The sequence below is a fragment of the Myotis davidii genome, unplaced genomic scaffold (genome assembly GCF_000327345.1).
Source record: "Myotis davidii unplaced genomic scaffold, ASM32734v1 scaffold96, whole genome shotgun sequence".
NCBI classification, from domain to species: Eukaryota; Metazoa; Chordata; class Mammalia; order Chiroptera; family Vespertilionidae; genus Myotis; species Myotis davidii.
This window is the reverse complement of record NW_006289416.1, coordinates 9416595-9440819: the sequence shown is the minus strand read 5'-3', so window position 1 is coordinate 9440819 and position 24225 is coordinate 9416595. Positions and strand designations below refer to the sequence as shown.

General features: G+C 43.2%; 1 protein-coding gene and 1 long non-coding RNA gene across 9 annotated transcripts in view; both read right to left on the bottom strand.

The window, feature by feature from the left end:
• Positions 1 to 3031: 3031 nt before the first annotated feature.
• LOC102767585 (cytochrome b5) overlaps positions 3032 to 24225 on the bottom strand; it is a 27403-nt gene continuing 6209 nt past the window's right edge. Inside the window, exons 2-6 of one of the 2 annotated variants that reach the window (XR_001513558.1) lie at positions 11084 to 11212; positions 9383 to 9412; positions 7014 to 7037; positions 5929 to 5963; positions 4266 to 4323 (exon numbers count right to left, since the gene is read on the bottom strand). Coding sequence is in view for 1 of the 2 variants with exons in the window: in XM_006761917.2 (XP_006761980.1) it covers positions 4242 to 4323; positions 5929 to 5963; positions 9383 to 9412; positions 11084 to 11212 (276 nt within the window). In the remaining variant the exon portion in view is untranslated. Of the gene's footprint in view, positions 4324 to 5928; positions 5964 to 7013; positions 7038 to 9382; positions 9413 to 11083; positions 11213 to 24225 lie in introns of both variants that reach the window. The other variant, XM_006761917.2, reaches the window with a different exon arrangement.
• The window catches only part of LOC107182814, a 12660-nt gene continuing 1260 nt past the window's right edge, over positions 12826 to 24225 (bottom strand). The window contains exons 2-7 of one of the 7 annotated variants that reach the window (XR_001513561.1): positions 23170 to 23261; positions 22253 to 22331; positions 17920 to 18023; positions 15258 to 15386; positions 14189 to 14305; positions 12826 to 13385 (exon numbers count right to left, since the gene is read on the bottom strand). This is a non-coding gene — a long non-coding RNA (uncharacterized LOC107182814). Of the gene's footprint in view, positions 13386 to 14134; positions 14306 to 15257; positions 15387 to 17919; positions 18024 to 20468; positions 20732 to 22252; positions 22332 to 23169; positions 23262 to 24225 lie in introns of those variants that run through there. The other 6 variants (XR_001513563.1, XR_001513560.1, XR_001513562.1 and 3 more) reach the window with 6 other exon arrangements.

Sequence of the window (24225 nt, the reverse complement as noted above, 5' to 3'; positions counted from 1 at the left end):
GGAAAGTAAGATTCGGCGGGGATAAGGAACATACTCCAAGTCAGGCAACTGGTTTCCACCCGAGGTCTTGGGTCAAGCCTTCCTCTCTCCTGGATCCTGACCTGGATTTAGTAGGGCAGGTGCCTTCCTGAGAGAGTGTGTGGTTTCCACTATAGCATCCTCAGAGATGCCCACCTTACCTTCACCTAAAAATAATATTGTTAGATGTAGTGTTTCCAATGAAACAGTCCCCAGTTCAGGGATAGGAAGGGTTTTAAAGACCAACCAAAGGCTTGTAAGCCACGGGAAATTCAATACAACTCAAAATATAGGTTCAACTCAAATCCTCGAATGCTTCCTGTGAGCCAGGCTGTGCTGACACCTGTTACTGACACAATCCAATATTGAGTAGTTTGAAAGAAATAAGAAAAATCGGGCAGCCTGATGTTAAAATTAAGCAAGCAGTCCTGGCCAGTGTGCTCAGTTGTTAGGGCATCAGTACTAGCAACAAAGAGTTGAGGGTTCGATTCCCGGTCAAGGGCACGTACCTGGGTTGCAGGTTCGATCCCCAGCCCTGGTTGGGGTACAAGCGGGAGGCAGCCAAACGATATATCTTTCTCACATAGATATTTTTTTCTCTCTCTCCCGCCCTCCCCCCTCCCTCCCTCTCTCTAAAAATCTATGGAAAAAATACCCTCAGGTGAGAATAAATAAATAATAAAATTAAGCATGCAGCATGCACATCACTCAACATATACCATCCCTATTTTAAAATCATGTTTTGAGTTCCTATTGTGGCCGAACAGTGGACAAGCACATAGCAGACCACAGTCTTCACACACTTGCATAGATCACACCGTAAGACCGTAAGAGAATTAAAACAAAATGTTCACTTGTCCTTTATAATTCTTCATCATGAATTTAAGTATCTGCAAAGGCATAACGTTGGTATATCTTAAATATTGCCATTTTAAAAGAAAGCTCAAACATCCCTTAAATGTGCTCAGTACAATTTAAATCTCAGAGCAGTTTGCCATCATTATTCCCCTTCTGTAAAATAGGCTTTGCTACTCGTCCTTCACCGACAGAAATTTCACAAAGTCCCTCTTTCTCCTTGACCTCATGTTTCCACTTCTTTTCCCCAGAATGTTATCCAAAGAAAAGATACCGCTATGGCTGGATGTCTTTGTCTCCCTATCATACTTCTCTATAACAGAAATATGCCAGTAAGATTAAAATCTTTTATTTGGATTTCATGTGGACCCATATCATACACACTCAAAGAGAAAGAAATTCATACTATGACCTGTCTGAAGGTAGTCTTCCCAGACCATTTCTCTGAAGGGAGGCATTTTTCAAGATAGTGAAGGTAGAGAAGAGATAACATTAAATTTAATTTATTACCTATACTACCGATTACATGTTATATCTGAACTCACAACAGGCCCAATTGCTCTCACCAGAGATACACATCAGAAGAGACAAGCATAGAGCCCTACCTGAATTTATAGCATCTTGATTAGACAAGTGTCTCAATGAAAGGCTTCATAGACCCAATATTTACAACCAAACTCTGCTTGATATTAATCATCAGAGATGCAAATTAAAACCACAATGAGGTATCACCTCACACCTGTCAGAATAGCTATCATCAATAAGTTAACAAATAGCAAGTGCTGGTGAGGGTGTGGAGAAAAGGGAACTCTTGTGCACTGTTGGTGGGAATGCAGAATGCAGCCACTGTGGAAAGCAGTATGCAGTTTAATCCTCAAAAAATTAAAAATGGAACTGCCTTATGACCCAGCGATTCCACTTCTATATTCTAAGAAACCCAAAACACTAATTCGAAATAATATGTACACCCCTATGTTCATTGCAGCATTAGTTACAGTAGCCAAGATCTGGAAACAGCTCAAGGGCCCATCAGTATGAGTAGATAAAAAAGCTATGATACATTTACACAATGGAATACCTCTGGGATTGCAGCATCCTAGGACTTGCTCTATAGTCTCCTGGTACACCTCCTCTCACAGTGGTTTGTGCAGGTTTTTTTTCCTCCGTGATGAGATAGAAGCTCCCAGCATCCATTCCCGTGCATCCTTTGGAGGGCATAGCATGGAGCCCACCCTGGTAGAAGTCTTTCAATATGCATGTAAACATGCAGTGAGTCTTGTAGTCAAAGGAAATGTATTTGGAGCCACACAGACTTAGGTTGCTATCCTAGCTGTGCTATTGCAAAACAAGACTTGGCAGTAATTACAAAGACAGAAGGAGGTGATTCATGTCAATTACTCAGGGCAGTGTCTGGCATCCAGGAAGTGCTCAAAAGTGTCAGTTATGAAAAACGACAGTAATATTACATATAAACACATAACCTTATAAATTGTAATTACAGTACATAAAATTGTATTCATCTAAATTTTCATTAACACAGTAATAATACAAGGTGAATAATAAAATTACCATTATGACCTCTAGTATTAATGAAGTTCTTGAGTGTATCCTTTAGAGAACCAAAGCAAAGGAATAACTAAACTTTTTTTAGATATATATAAATGAAAGAAGAAATACCTCACCTGGCATCACTTTAAAACTTGAACATACTCAAGAAAAGGTTTTTAAGCCTCCCACCAGCTTTCCTCTCCCCCATGGCGACGCCGTGTGGTCTCCGTTAGCAACAGTTCCTAGGAGTGTGTTCTGAGATTACAGAAAGCCCTGGTGGCGAGCACCCATTTCTTGTTTTAATCCCTTTGGTCTTACTGCTCCTTTTGCAGACACACCCACAATAATGATGCTGAAAAACACATCTTGAGCAGTTAACCAGCCTCTCTCCGTTCCTAGAGGAAAAACTGAGAAACTGGACATGGGAATCCTCGTTATGTGTCAAAAAGTAGAATGCAGGTCCTAACAGCCATTCTAGGTCGCTCCTTAGCTCCCCATGATTAAGCCAAGGCAGCACATGTGGACCAGAGCCCCGGACTCTGATGTCGGTGATGTCCCGGAACTCAGAGGAAACGTCAGCACCGCAAGGCCATCACAGGAGGCGTGATCGTGTTCCAGGCATGCGTTTATTGAAATCTGAGTAAAGGATTCCCCCATGATACAGCATCTTTCCCCACCCCCTAGATTTGCTCCAACTTTAACTTTCAGTGACAGAAGATGCAAAGGGTGATACATGTCAATGGTTATAAAAATTTATTCTCTGTAGTAAAAAAGAAAAAAATTCCTTTCAGTGTGTCAGTGGTTTCTGAAGAACCCTCACCTCTGTAGTCAGCTAGCATGCCCATGGAAACTTGCACATTCAAAGCTAACTAGAGCACTGAGTGTCTACAGATTCATCCCCCAGCTTCCACTTTGAAAGACAAAAAGCATGGGGCAGAGAAAATAATCGGAGATGAGCCACTCAGTCCTCGGAGCCCTGCTAGATTCCCCAAGGCTCATCTCCAACAGCTCAATGCCTTCAAACATCAGATTCCAAATGTCCCACAATCTCTTTCAAATGTGTATTTTTATGGATTAGAAAATCAGCATTTCCTTGCAAGAATACACCAACAGTTTTCACCTTGAGAACCTATATAACCCAACATTTTGGACTGATATTTTGGAGCTGAGAGAAGGGATAGCTGTAATGTCCTCTCATGGGTTTCAAGTTTGTTTTTTGTTGCTGGTATTTTTTAAACAAAGAAGAGAAGAAATCTCCACTTTCTCTTTTGATCATCTCAGGTAGAACAATGTTTAGAAATCCTTAGGCTATCATACCCAGGGCCTTTCTTAATTTCCTTGAGAAAGAAATTAAATGGGAAACATGCAATACCAAGTTTTCAACTAGATATTCCCTTCCTCACATCATACAAACCTTCACGTCATACGACCTTCATTTAATTAATACATTAAATGACTTCGCTAGACAATCAGAGATTTGAAACATTAAAGACAATTACATCCCACATTGACAGGCACACAGGGTGATATATTTGAAAAGCCAGGTGCATTTTCGAAAGATCGTGCCTACAGTGAGTAAATCACGTCGTCGTGGGACGTTGAAAAGAGTTGATGAGGAAGAAGGCACAATGCGAAAGTTCAAGGGTAGACAGAACAGAACAGTTCTTTTTGACTTGGTTTGTTTCTAACGTAGGAGGGGGAAATAGGTGTATTAAAATTACTTTTCAGGTGAAGGTTTCTGTTCGTCGAAGCAGCTAACACTGGCTTCTTTCTTCCTGATCCAAGGCAGCCTTTTTTTCCATTGGCTTCTGCGGAGGTGTTTAGTCTTCTGCCATGTAGAGGTGGTACATCAGGGCCACGACCAGTGCGGAGATGGCTGGGATCACCCAGTTGGTCCACCAGCTAGAAAGGAACAGCAATGATACTTCATGGTGTTTGATGCAGGTGACACAGTCTCTGCACCTTCCAGTTACCATGGAAATCATCTCTAACCTCTCCATGAAAGACCACTCTGAGTTGCTAAAAGTGATGTAAGCTGGCATTCTGGCCAATTCAGCTATTGTTCTAGCTATAGAAGAAAACTAATGACCTCTTCCCTCACCCCCCAGTTCCACTTATATCTCCTTCTATAAACATGTACAAACAGCTATGAATCACTCTCCCAAAAGATGTTATGATCTAGGACTGGTGACTTACCTAAAGGACATCAACTCTGGGTTACGTATCACAAACTCACAAAGGGAATAGTCCTTACAGGTGTTATTCTAGTTTCAGACATTCAGCACTAGGTTGAGAACCAGGACAAGCTTCCCCTTTTGGGAGAGCCTTTGCAAGCGCTATTGCCAAGGGCAAATCCGGCACCCTGAGCTGGAAGGAAAGGTAAGGGCTTTGAACCAAAGGCTAATTAAGATTGACTAGCACCACAGCTCTACCGCTTGTACTCTGTTTGGAAAATCTAATCTTTACACGCATGTAGCAGACTTAGCGTGTTGAGAAACCACATGTGGCCCACAGTTGTATGTAAGTTCACAAAAATGCCTAACTGACCTAGTGATCAGTCCTGAGGCTAGAATTTTGGACCTACTATAAATAACAGATTACAGATCAAATCAGGGGCAGAGCTAGGGAGGTCTTCAATTTAGATTTGAATCTATCATTTCTTAGGAAACAGAAATTAATATATAGGTTTTAGAATCTTAATAAAGCCAGACAACATCTATGTATACATCCATTTTTTGCCATACACTTTCCATCCTTCAATCCTCTGCACACATCAACCCATTCAAAGACCATGCCAATATAAAGATTTCAATGCAGAAGGATCACGGTGTGATTTTCATCTCGGTGGGGTTTTACTTTCCCTTTTGGAAGGAACAATGTGGCAGTAAAGAGTAAGGTGTGGTACTGCTTGGAGGCAAGGAAGGGACCAGAACACCAACAGCCCAGGCAATTAACTTTCACAGAGTGAAATAAAATTGGCATAAATCTGTGGTTTTAAGCTCAGGTCCAAAAAATATATATATGGTGGAAATTATACAAGTCAATACGACAGACCTGCCAAAAATGTTCCCATAATCTTGGACTAAAATGAAGAAATCTAGTCCACAGAACAAGTGATTTGGGTCACACCTGGATGACAGGATTCAATTTCAGGGCCACGGAAAACTGAGCCATGCTTAGAGAGATGGAATCACTGCAGTTTAAGGAACTGACCACAATCAAATAAGGAAGGAGATAAAATATTTGCCTGGAGATTAGAAGGTTGTGCAGCCCTCGGACTGCCCTGTGGGGAAAGGAGACTCTCGGTCTGAGCTGTGTGCAGGTTAGGAGGGAATGCCCTGAGCAGTCTGGGTGCTGAGTGGAGGTGACCCCTAGATGTCCACTGAGGGGAGCTCCATGAGAGCCTGAGCATCAGAGAGGCCCTGAAGTCAGGGACGGGCCTCTAGTCCAACTCTGATTCTAGGAGCCTTCTGATGACAATAATTTTAAAAGGAAACTACCACATACCTAGAATTTGAGTCAATCGTAGTAATGAGAGTTTCCTGAAACGCAAGAAAAAAAGTAAAGTAAGTTAAGGGGAACAACTGAATGAAAAACCTGTTTTATAATAAGATCACAGTATTTCATCTACTGCATTCTTCAAAAAGATATTGAAAGGGGAAATTACATCATATACCTCTGTTCACTAAAATGCTTAATTTCACCATTTTTTTCTGAAGAATTTTAAGAATGATCTACATTTAAGTTACTTATGAACGTAACCTCGAGAATTTGAAAGAAAATGTTAAAAACTAATAGGCTACAGATCCTGTATACAACAGATATCTGAATAGTTTAATGTAGAAAAGGACAACAGATACGATTTACACACACACACACAACCCCATCATTACCTTTAAGAAGAAAGTTTAATTCTTCAAAATCATGAATGAAACGTTCAATAAAAACATTTATTTCATTCAAATCTTATATGAAGTAAAAGTGTCCCCAAATTATATTAAAAGGACATGTCAACCAAAAAGAAAAAATTAAGAACCACCATTTAAATTGTAACACCCTGGGCAACCTTTCTTTAGCTCTGACAAGACAGTTCTAGAAAGATCCTGGAGGCCTTGGGGACTGACCTCACACTGTCATCCCAGAACCTCCTGACCAGGACACCCTGTGTGCTGGGGTCTGTCACAGTTCTGGCCAGTCTACCTCCCAGCAGCTTCTGAGAGTTCTAGTCAGACAGGGAGAGTGAACCGAGATGGCTCTGGAAAATGCACACTTCCCCAAACAGCCGAATGACTAAGGCCTCGTGACTCAGAAACTTTTCCAGGCTTGCAAACGTGTTAAGAAGCACTCTTTTGAAATCCACACCAGCAAAAGCATTAGGACCGCGGAGGAAGGAAGCCATTAAAGAAGGTGGCAGCAGCATTTTATCTCTGCAGGGTCTCAAAGCGCAGAACAAAAAACCGTTAGCAACACAAGCAGCGGTGTGCAGGTCTGCATTGAAGCGAAGCTCCACACAGCGGGCATGCCGAAGCTCCCGCCGAAGGGCGGACACCTGTTAGGGATGAGCAAGCAAAGCAGTTCAGAGACCCACCAACCTGGGAACATGGCCGTTAAGATTCCTGACACGGGGGGAGGGGGGAAATAAATCATTAAAAACGAAAACTTTACATTTCTTATCTTTTTGAGCAACGTTCAATCCTTGAGACTACAACAAGTATTCACAACTACTGCAAGGTGATTTTTCAAATTGTATATATCATAAGTAACATTAACAAAGATTCTTAGAAATGGAATATGCAAAAATACTAGTTGGCTATTAGGAGAAAGACATAATCAACTCTGCCACACAACAGTTCATTGAAGGCAAAATATTATTGTCACACCAGAAAGTTAGGCCTGAAATAGTAAACAGCAGGCAAACACGCATCCGTTACTTTGTTACACGGAGCACATGCACATGCACTTGACCGAACATGCTGGCAACTGCGTGGACACAGCTGGCCTGGCCTCCCTCCGCCCACTCGGCCTGAGCACTGACGCTCAAACACCACTGGTATATCCTCACCACCAGCAGCAACAGTGAAATTGTACAGAGCTAACCTTTAAGAGATCATATGCGATTTTGATTGCTTGTTAACTGTTAGGCTTTTACCCCAGGATGCTTGAAAATAAAGCCAATTTGAATTACCAATTAGCCCACTGATGAAAAAGGAAACGGTCTTTCCTGCCCAATGCTCTGAAGGGGCTAGGTTCAGTTTCGTATGTAACTAACCAATATGTCAACCACAAACAGGGAGAAAACACCATGGTTTTTGTTACAGGCTCTGACACCGGTTCACCCTGTGACCTTGAGTAAACAGGTGGCAGGTTAACAAGCTACCTCCCAGCAGCTTCTAAACGCAGTTCATATGTGAAGACATGCAAAGGTCATTGAGCTTTTGCAAATCAAAGTCATCTAATTTAGCCCATTCCTTAATTGGAACTCTTTCCTAAAATACTATTGTCAGACTAATGCTTTTCATTAGTGAAGTCAAGAGCCTACATAAGCTTAAGATTAAGAGTCTGCAAACCTAAAATGGGTGCTGGCCCTGGTGCTGCAGTGTGACCTTGAACAAGGGCAAACTTGGGACAAGGTCTGAGTGTCGTAGTCTTCACCTTCTCAGGGATGCCTGAGAACCAAATAAAGTCATACATACAGCAATGCTTTGAAAACTACAACCAAGAAAAGGCACTCCAACCTCTAATATCCTCCATGTAAGAAAATTGGATATAGATTTGTTAATTTAAAATGCATCATTGGAGAAAAAGCAAAAACTTCATGCACCGCAGAATTTCTGCAGTCCAAAAAGCAGCCTCAGAAAAGGTTCTAAAGCCATATGAACCAACAGCAAGGATTCTACACAATTGTTACAGAGGCAATTCAAAGTCTTAAGTCCATTTTTTATCTTCCCAAAGATAAAAACGTTGAACTTAAGCCTTCCTTGAATAGGGGAAGAGAAAATATAAATGAAACAGCATCACGCAGACTTTCACTATACTATCTGGGTTGCCAAGGTAAAAGTGGCCCTTCATGCTCTGCTAGATTAACTGCTTGATTTTCTTGTAGATTAAATTTAGATAATGTCTTGTCAGTAACACCTGGTAAATGAGTTCACCAGATCCTAACACGAGCCCTGTGCAGTCTTGCTGCGGTGTTCTCTCTAATAAAACCAAGAACATAAACCAAAACAGAAAAAGTATACTTTCTGTCATTTGTTTTAAGCAAACTTCCCTCACAGTCCTTTAGTTACAGGCCCAGGACTATTTTTCCCACTTGCCCTTTCGGGGACTCAGGCGGCTGTCACATTTCTTACTATGGATTTATCTTCAAGTATGAGTGAGATGACCACCTCAGAGAGACGGGCTAGAGTACCTGGCACAAAATTAGTATCACTAGAATTATTTTTCTTTCCTAAGGAAAAATGCACCAAAAAGTTATCATTTAACTTAAATAACATTAAATTTATCCAGGATTTACTGAACATCTACTATGCCTGAGATGTGGAGATGAAGACATAGGAAGTGTCCTCAAAGGTTTAAGCATTAAGACCTCAGCTCAATCAGATTTTAAGTTTTCTGAAAATAGGGCTGAGTCAAATCTTTCACTCCAAAGGCACAGTGCGAGTTATAAAAAGGAGCTAGCTCTTCAAAAGTTATCCACTGATAATCATGATGGGAAAATTCTGTTAGGTATTGAGAGTTTATGATGAGAACACACGACTCTCCTAATGAAACATAATGACTGGTCTATATAAATACAAAAGTGTGTTGAGCCAACCCAACAGGTTACATATTCATTTAACCTAGAAACATGCCTGTGCTGGCCTCAGTCAGGTCAGTAAGAGACCTTTGCCCTCCGGTTTTCATGGATGAGATACAGTGACAATAACTATGGCCACCGAGACACCAAGATGGTCACACTTACCGTGGGCTTGGTTATCTTTGGTCTGTCATCCTGCAATAAAAAACAAGACACATTACAGAATGGAAACGTCTACAAATGTGCCATTTCCAAAGTGCTCATTTTACTGCGATTTCTAAAAAATGTTACTGTTCAGTAATTATCATTTCAGGTTCATTTATCTAGGCTGCTAAACACAAAGTTTGATCCCACTGACTTGACTGCAAAAACTGTTAGCTGATTAAGTGCTGAGAGGTATTTTGATCTAGAGTTCCAAGTTTAGAACAGTATCCATGATAGTCATACTTATATGTTGAGGTGTGTACACTTATTAAACTCGGATTCTGATCTTTACTTCGGGGAGCAGCTGAGTAATCAGATTCCTCCCTTCTATCCTCTCAAATTGCCTTTGAGATGTGTGTATGTATGTGTACATACGTATGTGTATATGCATTATATATGTGTGTGTATGTGTATATGCATTGTGTATATATGTGTGTATGTATATATGCATTGTGCATATATCCACGTGAGTATGTGTATATGCATTGTGTGTATATGTATGTGTGTGTACAATTTGTGGGATATCCTCAGTGAATTCCTGCAATCTTCCAATTGTAGTGTCATAATCTACTTAAACCTCTGGCTGAGTCAGTCCAAAATAAAGTGCATCTAAAACAGACCACAGGTGAATCCCATAGGGAGATGAGACAAAAATGCTGCTATCACATCCTAAAAAGCCAGCACTCTACCCTCACAAGGTTTGGAAGGGAGAGTAAGGACAGGATGGAACATTTTTAAGGGCAGGCCCCGCTGATTACCATAAAACTGCCCCCCTTTGGTAAAGTATGAAGATGAAAGTATTTGGGTGTATAAAATCTCCAGACAAATGAAGATTTGTATTTTCTCCAAGTACCATTCCTACCTCCACAAACCCCACTGCCAACTCAGTGGAAATGTGGAAGTGCTCTAAACGGTCCCATCTACAGGCTTCCCTGAAGAGCCTCCTCTCTCCTTTCCTTCACTCACACACCACAAGGCGGGAACGCCCGCTGCTCAGGACGGTGGGCAGCTCTGCTGTTTCTGTCCAAGTTTGCAGCTATTTTCCTGATAACTTCAGTGGACAGACTAGTGAAGTTGTACATGGCCATTTACAAATGCACGGAAGGTCCTGCTTGATATAAAAGCTGAATCAGGCCAGTGTTTCCTCAAGGCCAGTCCATGAACCAGCACCAGTGGGGATGGTCCCAAAGATCTGGGGTGAAGTTTTATAGAAGGCAGAGTCTACTCATTTAACAGAGCTGATTTTTCTTAATTAAAATCATTCTTTAAGAATACAATAGTCTCAAACTAATGAAAATAGAAGGGGGACTCTTAAAAAATATTTTGGTCAAAAAAGAAAACTACAAAAAATAAAATTATACTGGGTTTATACCCTCCACTTTCTAAAATCTGCTCTTCTGTGACCCTTCAGGGTCTGAGACACACTGTCCCCAGGGCATGACCTCGGGGTTAGAGGATTCTGACTCTAAATGCCAATGGGAAATGCAACCAGGGAAATGCAAAGAAACTTCTAGGCAATTTGTTTCTGACAAAAATGGTGTTGTAAAATCGGGAGGAATTGTTCTACTTTACTCCTTTTTAAATCTGCAAGTCTACAGATTTGGGTAATGTCAACTTATAGCCTTAAAGAGAAAGAAGTAAAGGCCCCTCAAAAGCACGTACTGGATGCAGCTCCCCGATGATATATGTTTTGGACAATTCTCTAGCATCTGTTGAGTGCCCAACATCTTCAAAGTTCTCAGTAGCATCCCCTCCGGCTTGTTCCCGTAAGACTTCTTCCCCACCAGGATGCTGTTCAAAAGATTTACAGACATAAAAATAAGTAAATATTTTTCCAAGCAAATGGGATCAAGGAGGTGGCCAGTTTATTTAACCAAATAGGTTACTCCAGAAGTCACAGATGACAACACGTGAGTATAACTCATCCATAATGTGGATGAAAACAATATACTCCTTTGTATTCAAATGCCTTCTTGAAAGTACGGTAGAACCCTTCTCCAATGGTGTTCATTTCCCCGGGTTATTCACATGGCAATAACAGCATTAGGCAGATATTTCCAATCCTTTGGCAAATGTCCTCTTTACTTTTCCATAAAGCTCTCAAAATTGCTCTTCTCAGTCTTTAATCTATTTGTCTTGAGCCCTCTCCCTTTGACCTCTTAGTTCTAAGTGTGAACCTACACCATAACCTTAGATGTAATTCATCTTTGAAAAGTACACTGTGTACCTGCCAAGTACAGAGAGGGGACAGCATGATGGACGGGTAAGCAAGTCCCCTGCTTTCTGCAGAACTTACCTTTTGGTCAAAAGGAAAAGTGATGCAAGCAGATATCATAGTGACTTGCTCAAGATGCTGCCATAGGAACATGTCATTGATAGGGAGCAGAAGCAAAGAGGAAGGAGTTCAATTCTACACAGGGAAGGGGTCTAAAGAGCCATTTGTGTAATCAAAGCATTGCAGTGCTCTTAGCTGCTTTAACTGGTAAAACCCAAGGATGGTCATGATGCAGGAAGGGGAGACTGACACACGGGCCCAGTCATGGATATGGGTGAAGGGCAAGGGAAGGAGTTCTCGATCAAATAAAAAGAAAGTACTTGGTTATATCATCCTAAAGCCTTTTTCAGGGGTAAAAACCTTCTTAAATTGAGCTTCATTATTACCTCAGATCAAATTCACCTGCCCTTGAGCTAAGCACCTGTAAGTATCCAATAACCAAAGAAAACAATTCTCTCTTGCACAACTGACTGTAGTCTCGTCTTAATTCCTCCCAATAATGGAAGACATAAAGGTGCATAGCACTTTAGAAATGTGGACAATTATTCTGTTTTGAAACCTGTTTCTCCTTCTTTTGTGTAAACATATCTAATGCTAAACAAATTTACTTATTTTTTTCCTCTACTATTTATGAAAGTTATCTATCTACATTATAGAAAAATCGGAAAGCACAAAAAATAAAATAAAAATCAACTAAATCACCCATAATCTTGCCATCCAGAGAAATCTGGGTATACACATGTATATGTGTGAATAATTTAAAAAAGAAAATTGTGATCGCGACCTTATGCACACAGACTTGTTAGACAAAAAGCAGATGATGATACATGGTACAGAGACAGTATGCCTAGTGGTTACTCCTCCTATGTGAACTTGGGAAAATAATGTGCTATTTGCATTATGATGTGCCATTTGCATTATTATGTACTCAACAGATACCACATGTTGCTATGTGCCAGAGAGCAAATATGGCAGGCTCCACCATGAGCAGAGAGTCAGGGCTCCCAACAATTGCTTAGGAATGCAACAGAAACTCTCCACTTGATTATAACTCAAGTGAAAACCAGTGCTCTGAGAAGCATGTCAAACTCAAAGGCTAACACAGGCCAAATAAACGAGGCATGAGGCCTGCGGTCCATGAGTTTGACATGCTTGGGGTACAGCCACCAAGAAGCTGAGTGAGGGGCAGAACCGTGTGTCTGAACTTCCCAGAGAGGAGGGAGCGGGTGGGTCCAGGACTGGGGAGAAAGAGCAGGTAGAGAGGGCAGGGCGGACGCACAAAGCTCAGGCCTCTTCGGAGACTGTCATTTTTAGCAACGAGAAGTCATTGAGAGGCTCTAAGAAGGGAAGGTGACAAAATCAGGTTCATTTAAAAATTAAAACCCTGTCTTCAGCACGGACAGCAGCTGTCAGAGCAGGAAAGGATCTGGGAGACTGCAGTGAGCTTATCTAGATGAGGTGGCAGAGGGTGATGGGAGCCCAGGGCAGGCTGAAGGCAGTGGGAGATGAGGAGGTGGATGGTGCGGGACAGACAGGGCGCACCCCAGCAGCCCTTGTCAAGTTGCTGTCAACTGACTTATCCAAGAAGGAATGGCCAACATCAAAGCTGAAGTTGGCCAAGGACCAGACGACTCCTCTGTGTGGCAGGTCTCAGGATCAAGTCTCACCAGTATTACATTTTTGCCAGCCCTGGGGTGTTAAAGGGTAAGGAATTTGTTAGTTCTTACCTGTATAATGACAATGCAATAAAGCCTTTCGTGATGCAGATGGTTTCAGTGTATTAATTTAACATAAATGAATAATTTTATGGCTTCAGTCCGCCTTTTACAATCACTAAAGGTCTGAAGTGATCTCTTAAAATCTTTTTCAGTTACACTTTATGTAATGTGAGAAACACAGTTGTAACTGTGCTTGTGAATTTGAGGATTTATCAAAGTTACGTGTCTGCCAGATACATACAAAAATGAGAGAAATGCAAATAAGGCAGAAAACAAAAAGTGGTAAATGAGTATCAATAAAGCCAAGAAAAGGAGAGGTCCTTCCAGTGGAAGGACAGGCAACAAAGGAAAGCCTGTGGACTTCTCTGTATGTCTCAATATGCCCAATGCCTGACAGATGGGAGGGCAGGTCGCCCCTTCCCCTTGATTGTTCAGTCATTCCAATTAATGGCACTTAGGCTCAACGTTCACACAGGCTCAACGATCTAAAAGGTGTATCCCCTGTTTTCTAAAAACAAAAACACACACAAAACTAAGTCCAAAAAGGAAGAACATATTATAAACTTGATAAATTTTTTTCACTGGGCACCAAATACCTATAACGATGAAGCAATACCGACAGTCCTTTGGACAATGCTAATAAACAGAACAAGCTCAGCTTCTCCTTTCATGTTTAATTAGCAGTGCCACAGTATTTCCAGGTAAACACTGTTGAGTTACCTGCTGTGAAAAGTCCACATATTTAAAACCAATGACCAACATGTCCCTCTTCACCTGTGAAGCTGACACAGCCGTGATCCCATCTACCCTTCCTCTTTCGAAATATACTGCAGTGGTAAGAATTTGCTTTAATAGGATAAATACTGAGTGCAGGTGGTGTTCTCCTGCTTCCTGCGGGAGAGCGAACAAGGTTATCAGGATTGGCCCCAACACTCACAGCCTCGCCTCAGAGACCATACGATAAGCTTTATTCGTAACCAACAAGTTCCAAGAATCTCACTGAGAAGACGGTGCCCTATGTTTAACACTACAAAGCTCAATGGTTTATATCATTACAAAAAACATGACCCAAACCCAATGGACAATCCTCCCATGTCCTACTGAGGTCACACCTGAACTGTTCAAGTGAGGAAGGTCAGACCCCAAAGGGCTGCTGCCGGCTCCCCATCTTCTAACCTACTTCGGTATAACTAGTAGCGAGATAAAACATGCAACCAATTTGTCATGCACAGAAAAAAAAAAAAGACTATAACACTAAAATAGCACCAGATGCTTCACCAGAGCAAACCAGCACAAACAGAGGAGGGTCAGATACAGAGAAAGCACAATTGATGGAGCATGGCTTTGGGTTACATTACTTCTGTATGAAAAGACCAAGATTTATAGAGTCAACACAATGTGAGTTGTGCCTCAAATCCTGTTTTGAATGAGGCCAAAAAGAAATAATAAAGTAATAACTGCATTACTAGAGAATGCACCTTATCCAAGATTTATTAAATTGCAGGAAAATTCTATTTCATATTTAATGGTGTACACTAAAAATGATCTCTAAAAACTGGCAAGATAAAAGAAACTTAGATACTACTCCTGATGCAGATGATTTCAACAAATTCTTGATATATAGGCAATAATCTTAAGGAGGCAGAAAATGTGAATAAAATCAGTCATTCTGCACTCAAATACACAGTCTGCAACTACATTAATTCAGAAACTGATTACTGAGTCAAAACACTCTCCTGGTCCATTCTTCATTGCTACTGTTTGTTTCTACAGCCAATTTACCGTTCCTTAGTTTCTCTACTCAAAATATAAAGATGAGTTTAAATTATAATTTTGGCATCACCTTTGCTAGTTATGTTCCCCTTTAATACAAAAGAGGTGAGCAAAGTTTTCCACCCCAAAATATGCCTCTTTGGGATATTGATCATTTTACACTGGTTAATTGTAAGCAACAGCAGATGTGGGAGAAGCTCTGAAAAGCAAGTAGAAGTTACAGCTGTGAAACGATTTTTACATTTTTAAGGGAAGCCTCCATCTGTAAGGGTATCTCCCTCACAGTACGGGGACTGCTGTTCACCGTCAGTGCAGAAGGCAGGTCTTACATCTACATAACAATCTTACCCTTGTCTACTGTGCTCTTCCTTGTCACCTCCCATAACTGACTCTCCACCTCTAACACCTTCTCTATCTTTAGGTGAACGTGGTATTTAAGGTGCTGGCTTCCATCATTTTGGTGAGTTACTGCTCCTGGGTTTCTTATCATATATACAGAAGGTATACATGTTATTAAACTTGAATTTGCCTTCTTTCTGCTAGTCTCATGTGAATTTGATTATCAGAGCAGTCAGAAGGACCTTGAGATGGAAGGAGTTATTTTTCTGCCCCAACAGTTTCATAAGTGAGATAGTCTTAGGCTTGATACAGAATACTATTTTTACTTAGTCTTTGATCTTAACTCCTAGAATCCCTACATTTTAGTGGCTTTGAAAAAAAAAAACAAGTGATAAAATTTCAAAGCCATGGGTTGGAAGATCTTGTTTACATGGCAAGAAAGCCTTGCATGCTTGTAAATAGAGCTGGAGGGGAAGGAGGAACTACCCATCAAGTTCACAGCTCCAGCCATGGATGGGATAGGTCTTCCTCTCTCCAACCCTCATGGTTCTTTTTTTTTTTTTTTTACGAAGAAGGGAGAGGAATAGAGAGTTAGAAACATCGATGAGAAACATCGATCAGCTGCCTCCTGCACACCCCCTACTAGGAATGTGCCCGCAACCAAGGAACATGCCCTTGGCTGGAATCGAACCTGGGACCCTTCAGTCCGCAGGCCAAAGCTCTGTCCACTGAGCCGAACCAGTAAGGGCCGACCCTCATGGTTCTTAACCACCTCTACATCTGCTAGAATATTCATCCTCAAATACCATTCTGACCACTTCATGTGCCTACTCAAAAATCGACAGTGGTGAATTTCTGCAGGCAAATAAAAGTCCTCCTGAATTTCTCACAAAGAGCTTCAACATCTACATAGTCCAGCGGGTACCCAGGTGCAAAACCACATCAGCAGGGGCAAAGCTGCTCTTCGCTCCGTCAGCTTCTCCCTCCCCAAACAGTTAAACTTCTAGCTGAGAAATAGCTACTTACTAGTAGAATAGAGATTTTTTCCCCAGACTCCCTTGCAACTGGGTATACCATGTGATTAAATCCCAGATAATGGAACGTAGGTGTGTCAGGAGAACCTTCTAGAAGCCTTCCCTTCTAGAGTGGCGTGCCCCCTTTACACCATTTCTCTTCACCCCTTTCTTCATTCTGCTGTGTGGAGTGCAGAGGCTGCCTCTGAACTTGGGATGAGAGCCAGACCCTAGAAATGGTCAGGAAGTGGGCTAGAAGTGTGGGCCTGAGGACTTGATGGAGCACAGCCGGCACACCACACCTGGAAAGCTTGTTCTTCACAGCAGGTGAACAAACTTCTATCTTGTTTAAGCACAGTTACTTGTGGTTCTTCTGAGCTTAATTCTAATTACTACATTCATCATTTGTCAAGAAATACCATGTGCCAGACACTAAAGTCCTGAAGCACATAAAAGATGCAAGTGTTGAGAAACTTAAAAAGACAAATTAGAACAATTGTCTTCACATACATTAAACAACTGAGAAATATTAAGGGACCATCTTAACATATCCAATATTTAATAATTGTGTTATCTTCATAGATATCTTTAAAAATAGTCTGGGCCCTTTAGGTTAGAATTTGGATGAACAGAGTAGATATAGATGAGAAACCTCAAGAGGAATCCGAGCAGGGATGAGGCTGAAGGGCCGAAATGTGCTCGTGAGCTGGGTGAGTGAAGAGGTACGTCTGAATAAAGCAAGATACGTGAGGCTGTGCCGGGGCTCATTTTGTGAGCCAACTTGACTGTCCAGGGCAAGGGTCCTTAACCTTTTTAAACAGGGGGCCAGTTCACTGTCCCTCAGACCGTTGGAGGGCCGGACTATAGTTTAAAAAAAAAAAACTATGAACAAATTCCTATGCACACTGCACATATCTTATTTTGAAGTAAAAAAACAAAACGGGAACAAATACAATATTTGTATTTGCATGTGGCCCGCGGGCTGTAGTTTGAAGACCCCTGGTCCAGGGGATGCTCAGGCTGTTATTTCCAGGTGTGTCTGGGAGGTTATTTCCATATGAGATTAGTATTTGCATTGGAGGACTTAGTAAATGAGGTGACCTCCCCTTTAGGTGGGCCTCCTCAAATCCAGGAGAGCTTGAATAGAACAAATGGCAAGGTGGAGGAAGGAAGAATCTGTCCCTCTTTTCCTGCCTTATTGATAGGGCTGGGACATGCCATCTCACCTTCTTCTGCCCTTGAACTGGGTTTTGCCCCATTGGCTCCCCTGGCTCTCAGCCTACAGCCTTGAACTGAGTGGCCCACCAGCTCTCCCGGGTCTCCAGTTTGCAGATGGCACAACCTGGGACTTCTTGACCGTCCTCATAATAAATCCCTTACACTCTATGGATCGCCTGTGTGTCCTGTCTTCTCTTTCTCTGGAGGACCCTGACTAACACAGCTGGATGGTTAGAATGAACCAAATGAGGGCGGGCCATGAGTGCCTGTGGGAAAGGGCGGACAATAATGAGTTCTAGAACAGCAGCGTGACTCAAAAAAACATCACAGGATCACTGTTGGAACAGCCAGTCTCCAAATGCAGACAGGCATCTGACCAGTGGGGGCAGCACTGGGCCTCTCCAGCCCCACCCCCTCCCCCAGGCACAGGCTGCAGCCTTACAAAGTTCAACTGCCTCCACCTCCTCTGTGGGCCAGCAACAAAAGCATGACACTCAGCTGGAGATCTTGCTCAAAGGGGCAGGCCTGAGGCAGGCCGAAGGTTAAAATCACTGAAGTGAGAGTTTAAAAGAACCTCAGAGACTCGACATTCTTAAAGTCACAGATGGAGAAAGCGGGACCCAGAGCAAATAAGCCCAACGTCACGCTGACAGTTCCTGAAGGAAACAGGCCCAGGCCCAGTTTCGGGCCTCATTCGGCCTCCCCCTCTTTTTGGAACATGCGTATTAAATGACTATTTTTATGCTTCTGAACAAAGTGACTTTAATAGGATGCCTTAGAAAAAATAAAGTTTCTTCGTACATTTCCCTTTTGGAAATTTAGAGGGAAATCTGTCTCGCTTCTTCTAGACCCCAGGAAACTTTGTCCTGCCTTCCTGAGCCTTAATCACTAAGATTCAAAGGTGTCTCTCTCTCTCTCTCTCTCTCTCTCTCTCTCTCTCTCTCTCTCTCTCTCCCCCCACTAGTTCAGGGAACTACCTGGCTACCAGGTTGTCTCCGAAAAACTCAGAAGGGTGTGCAGATGTCCACTCAGTGACACCATGTGCTCTAAATCCATCCCCCCCCACACCCCCAGAGCTCACTTAAACTAAGCAAAAACAAATGACAATAAAAACCTTTCCACTTAGCCGTACTGTTATACAGACCCAAAGTCCACCAACTCTGGAGTACCTTTCAATCCAAACACTTAGCCCTGCCAAAATAGGTGTGGTAAACAATGACTAGGCAGAATAATGTGTGCACAGAGATTATCTGCAGTAATGAAGCCAAAGATGAGAACAACTCAAGGGAGTATGGAAAGTGAACGATTTAAAAAGATTAGGAACAAAATAAGTTGCCTAACCAAATGTTTTCTATCATTTCTAGATGCTGTCTTTCCGAGGAGGCAAAGAATGAAGGGCCTCGAAGCTGGCTGGGTTCTCCAGACTTGCACACGCCCCCCCCCTCCCCCCCCCCCCCCCCCGCCCCCATGGACTCCATGGAGGAGCACCTCTGGATGGCACTGCCTGGGGCTGTGCATGCCCCTCGAGCTGATCCTCAAAGCTCAGGACCAGGCTGGGGAGCATCAGCTCTCTGTATCACTTTGAAGATTATGGGATGAAACTTACAAGGCCCATCTGTGCGTTCGCCCAGCTGGAAACATCGGCCAGCTGGCTCTCTCTCTCGATGGGGAAGCCACGGCCCTGGCCTTAGAGGTTACAGTCCAGGGGACAGACAGGCAGGCAGACAAGTAGCAGCTACACACAGCAGCCCCAGGTACAGGAGCCAGCACAGCAGGTGAAGGGATCCACTCGCCCTGGAGCAGGAGGCTGAGAGGGTGTCAGGGAGAGGCTGAGGTGGGAAAGGTTCAGGAGATGTTCACCAGGTGAGCGCGTGGGGACGTTTTAAGCAAAGGAAAGGACATTGCAAAGACCCACAGGCGGTAATATAGTGGCACCCTGGAGAACTGCAGGTGCTGTGTGTAACCCACTTCACAGGGATAAAAATGCACGATGAAGTCCAACTGGAACTTGAAGCCAACACAATGAGTGTGGAGGGTCTGTGGGAGGAGCTGGGCTTAAGAAGGTCTCATACTCCACCAATCACAAGAACCCTACAGGCAGAACAATATTTATAGTAAAGCTCTGTGGTCCTAATTTCCTTTCCCTTAACCTCCTTCTCCCGCCTGGCACACAGGCCAGAGTGTGCACCCAGCTGCCTTGTCTGTGTGCTCTGGGCTGCACCCCTTTCTTTTCCCCAAATAAACCCTTCTTGATGACAAAACACCTAGTCGATATTATTTTTCAGTCGACAACTATTTGTTAGTTTTTTTTCACTCTTTGTTACTGGATTAGGGGGAGGCAATTAGAAAGGAGAATTAAGCACATATCACCTCCCAACTACTTTATAAATCACACTTTCCCATATCACTTATCTAAAGTTACATGAAACCTCTCGTTAGTCACATATTGGCGCAACCTCACGGCAAGCACTTTCCCCTTTGTGACGCCTGCATGACCCCTCATGGGCTCCCACCTTCCTACACTCCTCCGGTTCCCATGTCATGCTCTAGAACAGTGGTGCTCAACCTTTGGGTCACGACCCCTTTGGTTGAGACCCCTCTCACAGGGGTCGCCTAAGACCATCAGAAAACACATATATAATTACATATTGTTTCTGTGATTAATCACTATGCTTTAGTTATGTTCAATTTGTAACAATGAAATTGGGGGTCACCACAACATGAGGAACTGTATTAAAGGGTCGTGGCATTAGGAAGGTTGAGAACCACTGCTCTAGAAGGAGTGATGGATTGTTCTCCAGTAGGCATAGCTTCTGTGTCCAGGCAGCCCCATGCTATGGAAAAAGCACAGGCTGGGAGGGACAGGACCAGGAGCTCAAGGTGCAGCTCTGCCATGTCTTCGCAGGGACCCAGGAAGGTACTGATCTTTCTGAGTGTCCATTTCCCCAGCATCAACTATCTCCCTCCTCCTAAACTGCACAGAAGAGTAAAGGATATAATTAGTAGAATGCCTGGCATATAATAGCCATTTCAGTAATATCAAGTTCCCTTTTGTCCCTACCCCCACCTGATATTGCCACAAAAAACCTGTACGGACCTGGTACAGTTCCTGACCCAAAATGCTGAAGGCTACATCCAGCACCACCTCCTTCTTCCCACCCCCACCCACCTTCATCTTCAAGTGCTTTCTATGGATTAAATCAACTGGCCTGATTCTACTGAGGCACAGAACCAAATGACCAGAGTCAACAGAAACAGGTATCCTAAGGACAATGACATTTTCTACTGGGGGTCATCTTTAGGGCCATTAGGATGAGGACAGAGAGATAATGCAGCTGTGAGCTGGAGAGCTGGCAGTTCTGCAGAATGCTATTACAATTCTCTCTCCTTGGAAAAGAGAAGCAAAATTCTTGGTTATTTTTAGGAAAGGTCACATCACAATAACACAAGGATGTGCCAGTTGTGTGGGAAACAGGGAGGAAAAGGGAAATAAGATGGAAACAGAGGACAGGTTGCTTTGTGTTCCTCCACTAGACCATCCCCTCCCAGCTGAAGGGATGTTTACTGAGCAGCTATGTGTCAGGACACGGGGCAGTGAAGGAGGACATTCGCAGCCAGCAAACAAGAAACATGCAGACATCGCCTGAAGTGCTAGCAGAGAAATGAAATAGGATGATGATGTAACAGAAAATTCCCCTTTCTGGGAAGCGACACTGAGCTGTGCCCTGAAGGGGGTGGTGACCAAGGGAATGTACACCAGGCAGAGGGAAGGAGCTAAGCAGAGAAATGATAAGTTGTTTCCACCAGATAAAGCTGTTTTGATTTCCTTCCAGAAATTACATTCTTTAATGTCATAATAACACGTCACTCATCATGAAGACTTGAGCGATGGAAGCAGTGGAATCCTGAAGGCTCTATCAGGACACGTGCTCTGACACGGGAGAGAATCCTTGACATGTACGGCAGGGACTTGAAGACAGAGGGCAGCATGAGGAAGCTCAGAGGACAGACTTCCTGCAGGGCCCGGAGGCGACACTGAAGTGGAATGGGGGCACTGGCAGACTAGGAGAGAGGGAGAGAGAGAAAGAGAGAGAAGAGATACCCACAGAGGACAAGGACCGACAACCAGCCAGGGGGTGGGCAGGGGTGGGCCAGCACTAGCTGAGCCCACAGACGGGCATACTTCACCAGAGCAGGAGCCTCATCAGCCTTCCACTCAGAGCAGCCTGTGCGAGCCAGTGATGTAACAGGCCTCCTGAAAGCATGGGCCCTGCTCACACGCCCAGCACACATGCAAACAAGCTCTTTCTTAAACAGCACAACACTGACTCTCGGCACCACCCAGGTACCCTGTGTTAGGAACCTCCAGAGGCCTTGCAGACCCCCAGGTCTTTCTTTCCTTCTAGACAACCCTGTGAAGAGCTGCCACCTTCTAGAAGGCAACACGGGAAATGACAGCAGGTGGGAAGAAAGGCACTATTGGCCCCCTCTTTACCTTCCAAGGATTCTCTTTATGTTCAGATGTTTCCATTCACAACTTCCCTTTGCTTTCTTCCTGGTTCCTACAGAGAACTCTGGATACGGGGAGAAAAATCTCAAAGCAAATGATGGCAACTATGTACAGGTAGGGTGGCTTTTTTCTTTGACAGTTTTGCTAGTGGTCCTCAAAAATGCCTGCGGTCTCACGCCCGTGTCACAGTCAGCAGAGGAACTCGGACTGGGGAGTCCCACGTCCTGGATTGAAAACCTGGCTTTCAATCCTCACCCACTGTGTCATTTGAGCAATTAACGGAGGCTCCTAAGCCACATTTTTCTTACCTAAAAAGGGCACCAGCACCACCACTACCCACCTGAGAGGCCTGTTTTCAGAATGAACAGTACAAATGCAAAGGTGGTTTTATGCGTTTTGGCACACTATCTAGCACACACGGAATGGCCATCAACGCTCAGTGAGTGTCCACTGCTATCGCAAGTACTATTAGCCCACCGGGGATTTCTACTAGGGAGGGAGTGTGAATGACAGTTATTAATACTTTCTGCAGAATGTGGGAGGCGGAGGAGTAGGCTGGATATATTTTGTGTCCTGGCCCGTTTTTGTTCAGCTCTGCCACTGAGAAAACAGCAGGTGTGGAAAGACACAGGTAGAAACAGGCACATCCAGGCCATCACTGCAGAAGAGACAGAGGCTGCCCGCCCTTCGAGAAAACCACTAAACACAGAAAACAGCTGACGGGGCCTAGAGGAGGTAAACGCCGCCCACTTGCCTCCCCGCCATCAATGCTGGTTCAATGTCATTGTTCTGGACATGCCGTCCTCATGGGCAGGCCAGAGACCTAATTCTGGGGATGGAAGAACGTGACTTTTTGCCATCATCCCTGAGACGTCAGCTCTCACTAACCAAAGGTCACTTACCACAAGGCTGCACAGGCCAAATTCTACTGACCTGGCCTTGAACTGACTTCTCCCACCCACGTCTTCAACTCACTTTCCTGTCCCATGTGGAACTTGATAAAAGACACAGGGAGCCAGTTAATAAATACACTTAACGGGATGTTTCCAAGAGAACAAGTTCAAAGGTAATAGGGGGGGAAAGCACACACTAAGATTTGGAGAACACCTCTGAGCCACTGCTGTTTAAATCTCCCCTTGAGTCTGCTACCTCTGGCGACTGTCCTGAGCACTTGGACACGGACTGCTGCTGACAACTGTGGCTCATGTTAGCTTAATAAGGCATTATTCGCTGTAGTTGCACTTTTAAGAGAATTTACATGTTAAAGGGGCTGAAAAAAATGTTTCTATGCATTTCCCCTTCTGACAAAAAATACACACCCAAATAATTCAGGAGAGGTGGGAAATCAGCCAAGCCTCTCAGGTGTTACAGGTATTACAGAGACCTGAACCTGGGAGGACAGACCTGGCTACCTTGTGGTCACTGGTGTGACCGACGTGGGATATAATTATAACACTTAATTTATAAGTAAACTTTAACTTATAGGTGTACCGGTTAATAATGCAGATTTCTTTCAATAGAAGGAGTTACACATATGTTGATATATATGCGATTTGATATGCATGTTATTTTGTTGTGTTGACAAAGAGCTTCAAAACTTCCTGTTAAATTTTCTGGAGGTGTTAACATCATAGATATTTTTACGCTTAAAAATGTCAACTTTCATGCCAAAAAAAAGAGCGTTTGCGGGAAGTTTTAATTCATTATTTTGAAGAAAAATGCTGCTGAAAGTTATCGTATACTTCGGGAAGCTTATGGTGAACATGCTCCATCTCAAGATACTTGTGAACACTGGTTTAAACACTTTAAAAGGGATGATTTCGATGTGAAAGACAACACCCAAGTCAACCGAAAAAGTTGAAGACCAACAATTAAAAGCATTATTGGATGCAGATGCATGTCAAACTCCAAAACAACTTACAGAAAGATTAAACGTTGCTCAGCAAACAATTTACAAT